We start from the raw sequence: 15841 nt of genomic DNA on the forward strand, positions 1-15841 counted from the left end.
TAAAGTTTCTATTAATAATAACACTTATGTTTACTGATTAATTATATTTTATAGCACGGATGGCCCTATACCTAGGGTAAACTATACTCCGGGAGAAATCAAAACATGGTAAAAACATTCTCATTTAATTCAAATCAAACATATCGAAAATTCTATAAGTTCATTTAATCCTTTATGATTTTTTTTACAATTTTTATAGGTCGCTCATATACAAAAAATGCAAAGATTTGCACATGCACCACGCTTGCGAAGAATATAATAGAGTGTTTGAATTATTGGAAAACGAAGGTATTTTTCGGCCAACAGTTGTCCCACAATTAGAGGATCTATCCAATTTTTTGAAAAGTATACATTTTAGAAAATAACTTAATAATTTTTAATGGCATTTAATCCTAATCTATTAATTTATTTCCTATAAGACTTATAGTATACATTAAAATTTTTGTAAATTGAAACAAATATTAACCTAGAGAAATCGGGATTTCAATTGCGGCCAGCGGCTGGTTTACTTACGGCCAGAGATTTTCTAGCTAGTTTAGCTTTCAGAGTGTTTCAAGCCACTCAGTACATGAGACACACTTCTGCACCATGGCATACACCCGAACCGTTATTTATTACTTCTATTAATTTTCATTTTTCTTCTTCACTTTCCTTCATAAAATTAATAACTTTTTTAATTTTTATTTAAAGTTTAATCTAATTTATAATAATTTGTGGCCCTTTTTTTTATGCGAAACAAAATATTAATTTATCATCAAAAGTGACGTAATTCATGAAATTCTTGGTCACATACCTATGTTAGCAGATCCCGAATTTGCCCAACTATCGCAAGAAATAGGATTAGCATCTTTAGGTGCTAGTGATGAGGAAATCGTTAAATTGGCTACTGTAATTATATTTATAAGAATATATATATATCAATCATTGGATATTCTTCGAATACAAAAATTTTCTTTAAAAAAAAATTAAGCTCTATTGGTTTTCAGTGGAATTTGGTTTGTGCAAAGAGAATGGACAAATAAAAGCTTACGGAGCTGGACTGATGTCATCTTTCGGAGAATTAGAAGTTTGTTTACTTTTTTCCTAGAACAAAATAAATTTATCTTATATAGTTGTATTCGTTGATAAGTTGTATGTTAACTTTTTGATCGGTCAAATGCGACCATTCAAATACTGGTCAAATTAAAAATAATTATTTTCACCTTAGTTAGCAATGTTGGATATTATATTTTAATATATATAATAGATGTTAGGATTCGATTCCTTCTATTATTGATAATTTATTTTCGTTTAGTAAGAATCGCCAACGGAAACAACGGAGCTAATATACTTTCCATGTATATTTTTTTAAAATAATTCTGGAGATTGTTGTATAATCGATATCTATTTTTTGTGACAATGTTACCTCAAACAGATCACTTTATTTCTAAAGAAGGGATTTAAGGTACTAATTTTTTTTAAATGGCACCTTCTTTCAGGATCATATAAGTTAAAATAGAAGTTCCTAGTAATGGGCTTTATCAAAAATACACTATTTTTAAGATGATATATATTTTGTATCTAGTAAATGGCAGTATTGTAAGCAGCACTCACAATTGTATAATAGCGAATAATGCAATATTTGGACTGACAATCCTAATGCTAAATATTATCCATAGGCAAAAACTACAAAACCTAGGATAGAAAGATATTAAAATGGACTAGATAAAATTTACATTTCTCTCCTATACAATATATATTTTTCTCTTCTATAAGGTGTGAATTTAAAGGAAGAAAATATTATAGCCAAATGTTTATTAAGTATAAAAGAGACAATATTATTCTCAAAAATTAGCTTTTTCAATTTAAGAAAAATTTGCTAATGCAATTGCTCATTTATTATTAAATTTGGCTTGGTCCTTTGGCTTTCAAGCGAAACGGCATTTTGCTAGTATATTTTGCTTTTTCATTATTAAATTTTTTAACATTTGCCCATTTGTTATATTATTTAGCTATTTGCTATTAAATTTGATTCCATTTTGGGCTTTTAAGCGAAATGCCATTTTTCTAATTAGCAAGTACTTTTGCTCATTTACTATTAATTTTTCTAATTTACTATTACATTTGCTCATTCACGGGGTCTCGTTCATTGAATTGTAAAGCTGAGAATTATTATCTTTATAGAATCAGCTTCTTACGCAGGTAGTAACCCTTATTGGGATCCTCGATCCTAGAAATTCGAATTCCAACTATTTAAAAAGGTTAAGGTGTGAGAGCCGGACAACGTTGTCGTGACGATTATGGGCAGAGTTGGTAGGTATTGACGGCGAATATCTAGCGAGTTTATTAGCCTCAATATAAGAGCATTCCTATTTATATAGGAAGGGCCAGGAGGATCAATACACGAGGAGTTCCAGATTAAGAATTTCCCCTTTTGAAAGCGATTTGGTAGAACCATCAGAACGTTTACCATTGGAACTGTAAAGACCTATGTCTCGTGATGGAATGCCAGCAGATTTTAAGGCCCTGACTTAAGTATTATTGCAATTTGAATTGAATCTGCGTCTACAACGCTTATAGTTAAAAGAGTAATGTTTCACAGAGAATAAAATAGGGTATTACCATTTCAGAATTGAGTCTCAGACCACGGCATGACGTATCTCATTGTTTCTTAGTAGTTGATTAAGTTTTCTCAATGAGAAAGTTTCGAGAAATTCGTACCACTACCTGCAGAAATGGAGAAGAATAGAGATTGGTCCTCGTGTTGGCTCCTCGATTTAGGTATACAACGGAGTATAGGGTTATCCCAGCCCTTATGTCATGCTGATGAGGGAGGATCGACTCATGAGAGAGATTTGAAGAGATCTTACCCGCAGAAGCAAGGGGTCAGGATGTTTGTAACTGTGTGTATGATAGGCTCGCAGCAGGTGAGAGGATATGAAGGCGCTTATGGAAAGTAGCGAGGGCGATCTTATGTCAATATTGCCGGATTTAGTTGGTAAGGTAGCCTGTAACCAAGATAGATGCCCAAATTTAAGATTGAGTATTTCTTCTGTAAGGCATTTAATTCAAGCTAATGCGCAGTGAGGATGACATCATATTGAAAGATTTATGAGGATTGGAGTATATATTCTCGGAATTAGAAGGTAGTTCTTCAATATTAAATGTTTATTTGTAAAATAGTTTATTTAAGAGGTCAATTGACCTCTTGCCACACCGATGTTAGATCTCTATCCTTTCACATTTTGTAAATATATATTTCAATATTTAAAAAAAATATATATTTTAGCATTCTTTATCAAATAAGCCCAAGCTGCTTCCCTTTGAACCAGAAAAAACCGCTATTCAACCATATCAAGATGAAACATATCAAGACGTTTATTTTGTCACAGAAAGTTTTAAAGATGCTAAAGACCAATTATTGTAAGAATGAAAAATATTTGTTTACACCTATATTAGCTTTTTATTTATATACTAGAAGATAGACCTTCAAAAATGACGGGGAATGAGAATATTCTTCTTACTTTTATGATAGTTGTTACCTCTTATTTGAAAATAATATCCAATTATTATTCTTTTAATCCCCCCCCCCCTTCAGGCTAGGTTTAATCCATTAAAACTATGTGTAAATAGTATGGTTTGGTAAAATTAAATTTAAAGCTTTTACTTGACAATACCAATATTATTTGTTAAATATTACTGATCATTTATACCTAATATTTAATATTAAAAAAATTCCCAGGCAAAGTACAAAGCCATAATAATTTTGAAAAATTCTTCCAAGCCCAATGAATATAATAATTTTGGTAATTGAGAACTGAAATAAAATATTTAAATAATCATAATGTTAAAAATACAATCAAAATCAGATTTTCATTGGCATAGGTTTTTTTATCAGGCCGAGCCCAGGCTTGCAAAAAATTTTTTTTAGCCCAATGTCTGACTCATAGATAATAATAAAAAAATTCTCAAGCATTCTAGCTCATAATATTTTTCAAAAATTTTCCCCAAACCCAGCCTAATATAATTTATAAAATTATTTTTCAAACCCAGCCCAACCTATAAAAATTTTATAAAAAAATTTTCCCAAGCCTGGCCAACCCATAGTAATTTTCAAAATTTTCTACCAATCCGGGAGATAGGTAAATCTCTAAAAACCATATCTATTTTTTATTCTATTTTAACCCAGCTCACCCCTACTTCAGACAAAGGCCAACCCATTAAGACTGAGAATGAATACTATTTTTGAATAAAAATATATTTAAACTAGCTTTTACTTGAGGGCCATATAAATATTCTGTGTTAAATATTACACCTATGCCTAATATCAAAAAAATTCACAGGCCAGGTCCACGCACTTGGGAAAATTTTCTCAAAAAGCCATAATAATTTTGATAGTTGAGAACTGAAATAAAATATATAAAAAGTCACAATGCATTTAAAAATACAATCAGAATATAACAGTTGCATGGGCCTGGGTTATTGATCAAACCTGGCCATGTCTCCAAAAGAAAATTTCAGGCCTATTTCTAACCCATATTTAAAATTAAAAAATTTTCAGGAATCTAAGACTATATTAATTTTAAAAAATGTTTCTTAAGCTACTTCCAAGTATATATTAATGTGAAAAATATTTCCCAAACCCAGGAAAACCCAGAATAATTTATTTTTTCCTTGGATCCAGAAAAATAGGTGTTATGTAGGGGTTTATACGAATTAAATCTGTCTAATATGTATATATTTTTTTTGCCATTTATATTATTGGGAAAATTTTTCAAAATTAGGATCAAATGAAGGGGAAATATCTGATTTACCTATCATTCTACTGGTTAGCTCCTGGTATTTATATGAAAATCAAGAATACATATTAAAGTACCATGCTAAAAATATGTTCATCCTAATTTAAATTTTAAACAAACCACCACCCTTCCAAATGATTTATTACTTAGTTACAAAATATAAATTTAAGACATTGTTATTAAATTACAATAGAAAAAATAAAATGATATTCTAAGTTAACAAATAATAGGAGGTTAACTTTAATCATAGTTAAATTATATATAAGTAAAACAAAAAAGTTATACATTTAATCAAAAATGTTATAATAAGTTATGAAAAATCTACATTCTACTATTAAATTATGAAGTTATGAGAAAATATACAAAACTATGGAATGCATGTAGAGAGGCCAATTTCAGAAAAGATAAGAGAGATGCAAATATTTACTTATGCATAAAAATTACCTAATTAAGAGATATAAAGTTGTATAAAATTCAATGTGGAATGGATCCTTCTTAAAGGTTTTAACACAAAACTCTTATCTAGTAAGAATAAATTTTTAGATTATAAAATACAAATGAATAAAATACACATAAATTAAAATTACTAAATATATACTTTATTAACATATTTTATAAAAATAATGGAAAATTTTAGAACAACCCCAAATAATATAAATTTTTAAATAACACCTCATAAGATAGGAAAATTTCTGATTCATCCCTCATCAAATAAAAAGAAAATTCTGATTCCCAATATAATGGTTTATTTTAAATTATACATAAATTCAAGAATTAAAAAAGTATTTAAATAAATCTCGTACTTGAATTGGTACTTGATGCATATAAAGTTCTAATGATCCCTAAATATTCAGGAATAGGTATAATATTAGGTGTGTAATCAATGTATTAAATTATCTTGTGCAGGATAGTTTGAATTTTAAAGTTGCTAAAAACTTTGAATCGTATCTATTTGATTAATTTTGTCAGATTAAGAAAAATATATATTTTACCAGATTAAGAAAAAAGAATATTTACCGGGATTCGAACCCAACAATAATATATCTATTTGTAAGCGTAGTTCTTGCCCGTGGGTCACATATTATGCAAGTCTGAAGTTTTTGGTCATAGGTGGCACAAAGGCTTGGACATCTATTAGCAAAATCTCGAGGCTTATGCAATATTTTTCTGGCTAATATATTGAGCTAGCCGTTTTAAAAAATCCGCTCAAACTAACCGCTTAACAAAACAAGTGTATTCTTTTAATATTACAACTAAAATTTTATATAATCATTAATACACATTAAAAGAATTAAAAGGTTCACATAAAAATTATTTAAAAAAAGTATAAGTTTTAAGTAGGTTGGCTGCTTGTTAAACATATTTTTTTAATAAATGGGCGTGGGAATTTAGAAAAAACAACCATGAGTGGGTGGGCAAACGGATTAATTTTTTAGAAGGTAGGTGAGCAGGGTTAAAAACGCAATCATTGCATAACTATAGTGTAGGTACTTAATCAAAAGGGAATACATTTCAGGTCAAATCCGAGTATTCTAACCCTCTCATGAAATGCTTTTGAAATCCCTTCGGATTTCATATCCCTTTACGGCATATAATACAATTCTTGTTATTGAAAAATGTATATATTTATATATATATATTTATACATTTTTAAATAGGAAATATACAACGAAATTGCAAAGACCTTTCGAAATTGCTTATAACCCGTTCACTCAATGCATCATAAACTTGAATTCGGTGCGCAACATAAAATTATTATCCGATAGGTTGAATTACGATTCAAATAAGCTTGCCTCAGGGCTTAATAAATTACACACCAGTAACTATCTAAAATAAAACCCCACCACACCTCCCATAATCTCATTTTTTTTTGTCTTAAAAAATCTTAAATTTATTCAGATTTTTTTTCTATGCATCCTTTATTTATTACTAAGTAGGTAAAAAAATAATGACATTTTATAATACAGAATATTTTTTCTACAAATATGAAACTTATCAATGTTGTTTATTTCATGTAATATTGATGCGCTTTAAATGTAAAATATTAACAGTTGTTTTGGAAATAGCAAGTACATTATATAACTGAATTAATCGGTGATTTGATATTCTAGTCATTATGTAATCATTACATATATATTATTCAAAAAATATTATTAAACGGAAACTGCGTATTTTTTTATAAATAATTCTTAAAATATTTATAAATAGATTATATTATTATATCTATTTCTATCAACATAATTATAATAAATATTATATATAATATGTTAATTTCATTGAGGTTTAACTCGAAACCAATCTTATTCAATTAATTTATAGTTACCTTGCATTTTAACCAATAACTTAAGTTATAGTTCTTACTAAGTTTCAAAAATTATTGTTAATTATAAACAAGTTGTTATTAGATTATTGTTATTTTTTTAAAAAAATTTAGTTTTAAGTCCAGTAATTTCGTCCTAATAGGATTCATCCGATAAAGTTTTGAGCTGAGATTTGGGATATTACCATGGCACAACTTATAATTCTACGAATTTTTTTATATTATGCTTCTTTTTTTAAAAAAATGTACAAACAAATATTATAAGATATTTTAAAATTCGAATCTAGTCATCATTAACCCTCTTAAAGGTTAGTTGAGTAACTTCTGGAGACATTTTTGCACAAAAAAATATTATAATTTCTTGAATAAAAATAATGATTTATTATAAAAAAGTTGTTAATTTTTTCGGATCATTTTTTATTTAATAAAATAATTTTTTTTAAAATTTATTTCATAATATTATATATTTAGTAAATAAATTATTGATGATGTTTAAAATTATTTTTTATGTTTATATAGGATATTTTTCATAATCGGTTCCAGTCGGCTAGAAAACCCGAAATATCGGAGTATCAGCTAGGAAACCCTAAGTGTCGGGATATCGACCTTGATATCGTTATCTGCAAAAAAGGTTGTATCAGTGTATCTTATAAATTTAAACTGAATCTTTTACTAGCCTTAGTATTTATTTTAGTATAGAAACTTGAAAAGCTCTGAATTTTTCCATAATTTCTATAGGAATTCAAAATTTTGGATGAAGCTAAGAATTTTTATTGATTTTTTTCAGAATTTTTTGCTAGGACAATTTCGATTTTGATAAGTAAATTTTTTTTAATTTCAGAAGTTATTTTTGAAATAATCAGTAGGAGAACGAAATCACTCACAAATTATTTTTTGTTATTTTTTTAAAAAAATTCTCTATACGTGCCTTTTAGCCTATTTTTTGATAAGCCAGGAGCTTTAGGGATGGGGGTCAGATTTGTTTAACATATATATTACCTTGGGCATCAAACAAAAGTTAATGAAAAGGTTTTTAAACTGTTTAAACAATTATAATTCTTCCTGTAGGCCATATGGTGAGGGAAGAGGATTAAAACCCTTTGAAACCTAATATTTCGAATAAAGTCCAAAAATAAAAGCTAAAAAAGTATTCAATGACGGAATTGATAATAATTTGAGCCTTCAAATTAAGTCTAGATGGAGAGGGTGGGGGCCTGAAAACCTTTTCTAACATTAATATATTGACAGTTGTATAAAAGTTAATGGAAAAATTATTTTGAATGTTCTGTTAATCATCCCTTCAAGTCCTCGTTAATCTACTTTATTGAAATCGTGGGGGGGGGGGGGGGGGGGGGATAATAATTATAAAGACGTTTTTTGAAAAATATTATTAATATTAGAAACATAATTTACATATTTAGATTTCCAAATATCTTTATATATTATATAATATATTGTGTAGATCTAAAAAAAAGACTTTTTAAAAATAGACGACAAAAGACTAAAAAATTAAAAAAATTTACCGCAAAAAAAAATATTCGATAAAATATGTTTTAATTAAATCAAACATTTTTTTTTAATACAAATTTAATTATGTAAAAAAATTTTTTTTGTTATACCGCTATTTTTTTCTCCCTTTGATGTGGAAAATTTAGATATTTCAGTTCTACTTTTAGAGCTACCTAGCTAACGCTTCAAAATTCTTTTTATGTCTGATCTATTTTTAATACTTTTGATTTGACCTTGATTAAATATTCAGAATTTATTTGTTTACACTAAAAAGTTAATCAAGATCTTATACCATGTCCAAAAATTTAAACATATACCTTTTTTTTAAAAAAAGAAAAAACTCCATGTTATGATTTTAAAAAGGAAAAACTGTAAAAATTGACATTTATGACATTTATCTGTAAACACCAATCAATAAATGCATTTAATAAATAATTGCTTCTATATAATAATTAAATAAGGGTTAAAATTTATATTTAAAATTAATTCAAATTTAATTATTTACCTATTCCAGGAAAAATATTTTCTATTTTAGTAATCTCGCTGTAAGGACCTTTTCAAATAAGTATTATTTGTTAAAATAAAATTTAATACATACTATATATATATACTATTCCACGATAAAATTGAAGTAAATCCTTGAATTTAATCTAACTTTTCTCTAACACGGTGGAAAGAGTGGGCGGGTGTAATTCATGCGTCAATAACAAGTCAACCAAGTAGTCATCATACATAGCAGTATCCATTTTGTAGTTGAATCCCTTTATATTTTAATCAGAAGGGCTTAATAGTTTGGGGGGAGTCTAGAGAATTCTGAACTATATATCTATTTGAACTAAGCAACACTAAAGTTAAAATACCTGGAATAAAAAAATTTATTGAAAATGCAATTTCAATTATAAATACTATATTTAATTATTACTAAATTTTTCTGTAAAATTATTCTCTTTTTTAATTACCTGTTCAGTTTTTTTTTATTCCTTTTCTCAAGATGAGCATAGATCTATTAAATGAATTTAATGACGAATCGAAAAGGACATATAATGGCAAACAAAATCTAGCATTAGAAAAGGATAGTCTTGATGTTAGTAATTTACTTTTATGTTATCTCTCTTACGTTTCTTTTTTTTTACTATTCATACAGTTATATATATTTTTAGTGAATTTCGGATCATTTAATTATCATTAAATCAACGATAATAAATATTTGACTGATTTTGACAAATAATACCAACCCTTTTTGTTTTAAAATTATTTGACTTATTTTCCCTCTGTTAAACAATGCTTTTTGAAATTAATATTCATATTACATAACAATATCCTACTTTAATTAGAACGGTAATTCTAGACCCATTGGGGCCCTAGTAGGTGAGGTGCTGCTCAACGAAACATTTTTCTCCAACTCTCAACTTACTTTGCCCGAGAAAGTTGCATCTGAGATAGGTCACAAAAAAATGGTTAAAAGGCTCAAAATTAATGGTAAAACTTTAAAAAAAATGATCTACTTTATTACCTTCTTACTAGTTATTTGGCACAAATACATATAAGCAGCAGAATATAGTGTCATATTCTTGAAACTGAATATATAATAAGAATTTTTAGTCCATTTCATCCACCTGAAATAAGTTTATAAAATGTTATTTTTAAACTTGGTTTTTTTTTTATATATACTTTCTGATAGTTTTACATTTTTGAAAAAATTGAATTTTCAAATTTAAAATATATTTTTTTGAAACCCTTAAATTTTCTCCAGATACATTTTTTTATAATGAAACTGTGAAGAAACAATAATCCAAATTTGTTGCATTTGTTTATAGTTAATAAAATTTGTCTTAAAATTTATTAATTAATTATAAACCTAGTAGTTTACTTGGCAATCAAATTTCTTTCTTTCTTTTTATAATAAAATCTTTTTTTTTAAAGAAGATATATGGATACCGAAGCATATATCGGATTTAGACTTGTGCAATCACATCTTGGTAAAATTCGAGCCAGAACTACATTGCTCACATCCGGTTGGTTAACATTCTGAATTGCGATAATTTGTCATTTTTATATGAATATATATATATGTAAGTTGTAAAATCATGTCAATAAAACAATGTACATCAAAATATAAAAAATAAGCTTTATATTATTAGAGACTTAATAAACCAACTGACTTTTAGAATTATCCTGTAAATACTGCTACGATTATTAAATTAAGTTTTGCAGATTTGTTCACTGAATAGATCTGGTCTTTCTGCGACTCTAAATTTTAAAAGATAGTATTAGTTTAGTTACTTTTTAAAATCAAACATTCATTTTGTTCAATATTATAAGTGATTAAATTTTATATTGTCAAATAACACATCACAGGGCTTTGCTGATAAAGAATACAGAAAAAGGAGGGCCAGTATCGTTAAAATGGCATTCGATTATAAATTGTAAAAATTTGAATATTAAATTTCCATGATAATAAGATTTTCAGAATTGTTAAAAAATATTATTCAAATGAATCCAAATAGAGTTGCAGATGTATCTGCTTGGTGATAGAGTTTTTTTATAAATTATTTAAGTATAGACACAATTTTCCGCAAGATACATTTTTATTATTATTATGTAAGATTCTATTATTAAAATTAAAATTTGGAGTGAGCTAAAAAAAATTGTTAAATTGATGTCTTATCTACATAACAAATATATAATTAAATAATAATTGTCAAACTTTAATAACACATATACAAAATATGTAATTAAATGATATAGATTTCTTAGGCGTTCAGTATTTTTCCGCAAGATGCATTTTTTATTATAATTATGTAAGGTGAGCATAAATCTTAATTTAGGATTCTATTGTTAAATTTGAGGTTAGCTAAAAAGAATTTTGAATTGATTTCTCATCTACATACAAAATATATTATTAAATGATAAATAATGGTTAGATTTCATAGGCATTCGCTTGAAAACTTTAATTGATCATCAACTAATATTAAGAATTTACTATTGTTGTCATTAATTGAGTAAAATTGATTTTTTCTAGTTTGTTTTTGAAATGAATTAACTAGGACATAACATAGAATGAATTTATTTCAAATATTATTATTTATAATATAAAAAAAACGTAAAATAATGTTATATCAAAATATAACTAAAAAGTATCTGAAAATAGATACAGATAAATAATATCTAGAATTAGTTTCTTTATATAATGTATCTATATATTATTACATTTTTGTTCTAGATACTTTAACAACTCTGTTATTTTTAAATAAATTCCAGAATACACTATATACTTACTATGTTATTAAATGAATAATAAATATTTGTATCGAACCCAGCCGAACCATGTAACTAAATCTAACAGTTATGATTTAACATAAGAATTTTTTTGAAACGAAAAGACTGATCAGTTTACTTTCGAACCGGGTTAAAATGGTTCATAACATTTTTGAAATTATATCTATATATTTTAAATAAATGACATAATTTAAATTATTATTTTTTAATTAAATTAGTATAAATTTATAGGTGATAAGGTTTCTTTTTAAAAATATTTTTTTATTAGATATTAGGTATCAACAAAATAATATGAGCAATTATTATTTTTTTTTAAATTTAAAAACATATAAAATCGGAGTGAATCGAAAAGAAATGGTGAAAATGAACGAACCTACGAAAATTCCTTTAGAAATAACTGGAATGAAACTAATCCATTTAAATATATCTAACTAAGAATCGGAATCAAACTGAAGAATTAAACTGTCGGTTCGAACCCCGATACCCTGATTTTAAACGTGGGAGTTAAAAATTTGCATAGTTTTGCAAATTTTTGTTTTAACAAATAAAATTAATATCCCACCGCCGTCACCTCCTTCTCCCAATGAATAAAACTTTTTGAAATAATAAGATGGTTTAAAATTCAATTTTTCTAAGAAATTCCTTCCTAGGATCCATCTCTAAAAGAAAATGATGCCTCTAAAATTGAAGCCAATGGCTATTCATTCTGTATCCTCCTTTTTTTGTTTTAAGAAAATTTTATTTCGCTTTCAGTTATCTTGCATCATGAACCCCCCCCCCCCCCTTTTTGTATAAGAAATTATATAATATATTATTTATAGTGAAGAAATCTAGTTTATATATCATTTTAAAAGTTTTCTGATTGATAGTAATAAATGGATTATATGTTTACATAATTTTTCTAGCATGGATGGTCCCATACCTAGGATTCAATATACACCGGAAGAAACAAAAACATGGTTTATAAACTTATATATAAAAAATTTTAAGCATTCTTATAATTTAATTTCAAAAAATCTATTTAGAAGATCCATTCATTTAATTATTTATGATTTTTTTTTATTTGACAATTTTCGTAGGTCACTCATATACAAAAAATGCAAAGATTTACACATGCATTACGCTTGTGAAGAATACAATAGACTCTTTGAATTATTAGAAAATGAAGGCATTTTTCTACCAACAGTTGTCCCTCAATTAGAGGATCTCTCCAATTTTTTGAAAAGTAGTTTTTTTTTATTTAAAAAATGCTAAACCCTAAATTCATATTTTGTTGAAAAAGTAATAATCAAGTTAAATTTTAAAAAGTAAGGAACTTATTGCTTTTTAATTATATTTAACCCTAATCTATTAATTTGCATCCTATAATATAAACATACGTGTGTATATTTAGAATTTTTTTTAAATTCTAAACTTAATTAACTAGGAAAATCGGGATTTCAATTGCGGCCAGCGGCTGGCTTACTAACGGCCAGAGATTTTCTTGCTAGTTTAGCTTTCAGAGTCTTTCAGGCCACTCAATACATGAGGCACACCTCTATGCCATGGCACACTCCTGAACCGTAATTTATTGTTTATATTTATTTTTACTTTCATTGTTAAAATGAATAACTTAACAAGTTTTAAATAAAATTAATTTTCCTATACATTAAAAGTGACGTAATTCACGAAATTCTAGGCCATATTCCTATGTTAGCAGATCCTGAATTTGCCCAACTATCTCAGGAATTAGGATTAGCTTCTTTAGGTGCTAGCGAGGAAGAAATTGATAAATTGGCTACCGTAAAAAAATAATAATATTTATAATGAAATAATATTTTAATAGGATATTTATCTAATTTTCTAAAATAAATATAAAGCTTTATTGGTTTTCGGTGGAATATGGTTTATGCAAAGAAAATGGAAAAATTAAAGCTTACGGAGCTGGATTGATGTCATCTTTTGGAGAATTAGAAGTTTTCAAATTTAATCATATAATGCATTTGAGAAGTGGGTTAATTTTTTCTGGTTATATAAGATCTCTCAAATACCAATCAAATTAGAGCCCCTAAAAACTAAATTTTCTTGTTTTGAACCTATTTAATAATTTTTTAAAATTAAGTTTTGAACATGGCCATACCAGGTTATTTTTACGAAGTTAAATGAAGTATAAATCCTGATTGATTTGATCGATAAATTTGTTCTTGCTCTCTATAGATTTGCAATCGCCCAATTCAGCGTAGTTCGTTTATCAATTTTACTTTTGAAAAATTCTTGAAATCATGGTATATTAAATGTATTCTTACCAATTTTACTTTTGCACATAAATTTCAATCTTGATATTTTTGTATAAATTTTATCGCAATACCAACTATTTTTTAAGGGAGAAGGGGACTAATTAAAAAGTTTGATAACATATTGGATATATTGGCAGCTTTTGACATATTTCTATTCTTAGTTATCTCATTTTTACTATAGGATTTTATTATATTAACTAAAATATGACTTAATGACCCCATCCCTCCTACTTAAAACAGTATTAGTAATCATCTTTATCCAATTCACTTTCATCTTCATATTAGAGATCTTATAAATATGCGCAGCATGCTTGCATAAATTTATAAATTATTATTAATTTATATTCATCATATTGGATCTAGAAATAATATAACAATTAGGGTTTCTTCATTTGAAATAGACCATAACCCTAAAATAATCAATTCTGATTAGTTTGCTATAATGATGAGACCTAACAAGGTAGAAATCGGTCTATAGTCACGAAATTGATATCATATATATACTTAAAATATTCTAATATCTATAAATTTAATTTAAGTAATAATTTAACATTATAATTAGATTTAATTCCTGTATATGTTGGTCTGCCAAATTATAAATTATAAAATAACCATTGTTTTATATTTTTAGAATAAAAATTTATTTTGCCATCTATTGTTCATAGTTGAAAAAATTGATTAATAAACATATTTTAATATAATTTAGATATTTATATAAAAATATTTCATAAATAATAACATTTTTAATGTATTTAACGTATCAATTGACCTCTTGCTGACAATTATTAAAATACTAGCTTCTTTATCCCCTGATCTCGTTTTTTAACATTTTATATTAACCTATTATTTTATTTTATTTATTTTAAAAATGATAGCATTCCATATCTAATAATCCCAAACTGCTTCCCTTTGAACCAGAAAAAATTGCTATTCAACCATACCAGGACATAACTTATCAAGATATTTATTTTGTTGCGGAAAGTTTTAAAGATTCTATAGACCAAATATTGTAAACGAAAATATTTATTTATTAATGAGCCTATCATAACTATAATATAACTCATTTTTTAAAAAAATATATAATAATGTTATTGTGAAACATAAAATATATGACATGCATTTTTATAGGAAATATACAATGAAATTTCAAAGACCTTTCGAAGTTGCTTATAACCCGTTCACTCAGTGCATCATAAAGGTGGGCAACGTAAAGTTGTTATCCGATCGGTTAAATTACGAGTCAAACAAGTTTGGTTCCTGGGCTTAACAAATTGCCTCTGATATAAATCTCACCAAACATCTCTAAATTCATTATTTTGTATTCTTAAATTAAAATCCGTAGAATATGACATCAGAATATTTATTATAACCCTAAAATAGACACTCTTACTTTTATAAAGCTCTTGCATTTTTTACATGGATATTTTTTAATGCATTCTTTATTTAATATATGGTTCTCTGCAAAAAATAATTTTGGTATTTTATAATACCGAGTGTTTCTTTATATAATAGATTGAGATTTATAATGTGTTATTAACATTTCTATTTATATATAACAATGAAAAATATTATATTTTAGTCATATCATATATCATTTATTATTCAAATATTGTAGAACTGAAGAGCAGCGGTTGAATATATGTAAAAGTATCGTCGATATCTGTCGACAAAAAATATAT

The 15841-nt window shown here is 26.4% G+C and overlaps 2 protein-coding genes across 4 annotated transcripts in view; both read left to right on the forward strand.

The window, feature by feature from the left end:
- LOC135927190 (tyrosine 3-monooxygenase-like) overlaps positions 1-6924 on the forward strand; it is a 29968-nt gene extending 23044 nt beyond the window's left edge. For 2 of the 3 annotated variants that reach the window (XM_065463141.1, XM_065463142.1), the window contains exons 8-14: positions 55-108; positions 200-345; positions 471-606; positions 762-888; positions 971-1066; positions 3269-3402; positions 6437-6923. In XM_065463141.1, the coding sequence (XP_065319213.1) occupies positions 55-108; positions 200-345; positions 471-606; positions 762-888; positions 971-1066; positions 3269-3402; positions 6437-6614 (871 nt within the window). In that variant the 3' untranslated portion in view covers positions 6615-6923. Of the gene's footprint in view, positions 1-54; positions 109-199; positions 346-470; positions 607-761; positions 889-970; positions 1067-3268; positions 3403-6436 lie in introns of all 3 variants that reach the window. The other variant, XM_065463143.1, reaches the window with a different exon arrangement.
- A 3137-nt stretch (positions 6925-10061) lies between these two features.
- Positions 10062-15538, forward strand: LOC135926692 (tyrosine 3-monooxygenase-like). The gene is made up of 10 exons (XM_065462624.1): positions 10062-10086; positions 10531-10622; positions 10966-11033; positions 12792-12845; positions 12966-13111; positions 13313-13448; positions 13542-13668; positions 13746-13841; positions 15038-15171; positions 15291-15538. Exons 1-10 carry the CDS (start codon positions 10062-10064, stop codon positions 15427-15429), a joined length of 1017 nt encoding a protein of 338 aa, XP_065318696.1. The 3' UTR covers positions 15430-15538.
- The last annotated feature ends 303 nt before the right edge of the window (positions 15539-15841 follow it).

This window comes from Gordionus sp. m RMFG-2023, chromosome 3 (assembly GCF_954871325.1).
Source record: "Gordionus sp. m RMFG-2023 chromosome 3, tfGorSpeb1-WG-v2, whole genome shotgun sequence".
In the NCBI taxonomy this organism is placed as follows: domain Eukaryota; kingdom Metazoa; phylum Nematomorpha; class Gordioida; order Chordodea; family Parachordodidae; genus Gordionus; species Gordionus sp. m RMFG-2023.

Coding starts and splice junctions, on each gene's coding strand:
- LOC135926692 (XM_065462624.1), top strand. CDS start 10,062: ATGGTTAAAAGGCTCAAAATTAATG. Junction 13,449..13,541: donor CCATGGCACACTCCTGAACC/GTAATTTATTGT, acceptor ATACATTAAAAG/TGACGTAATTCACGAAATTC. Junction 13,669..13,745: donor AAATTGATAAATTGGCTACC/GTAAAAAAATAA, acceptor ATAAATATAAAG/CTTTATTGGTTTTCGGTGGA.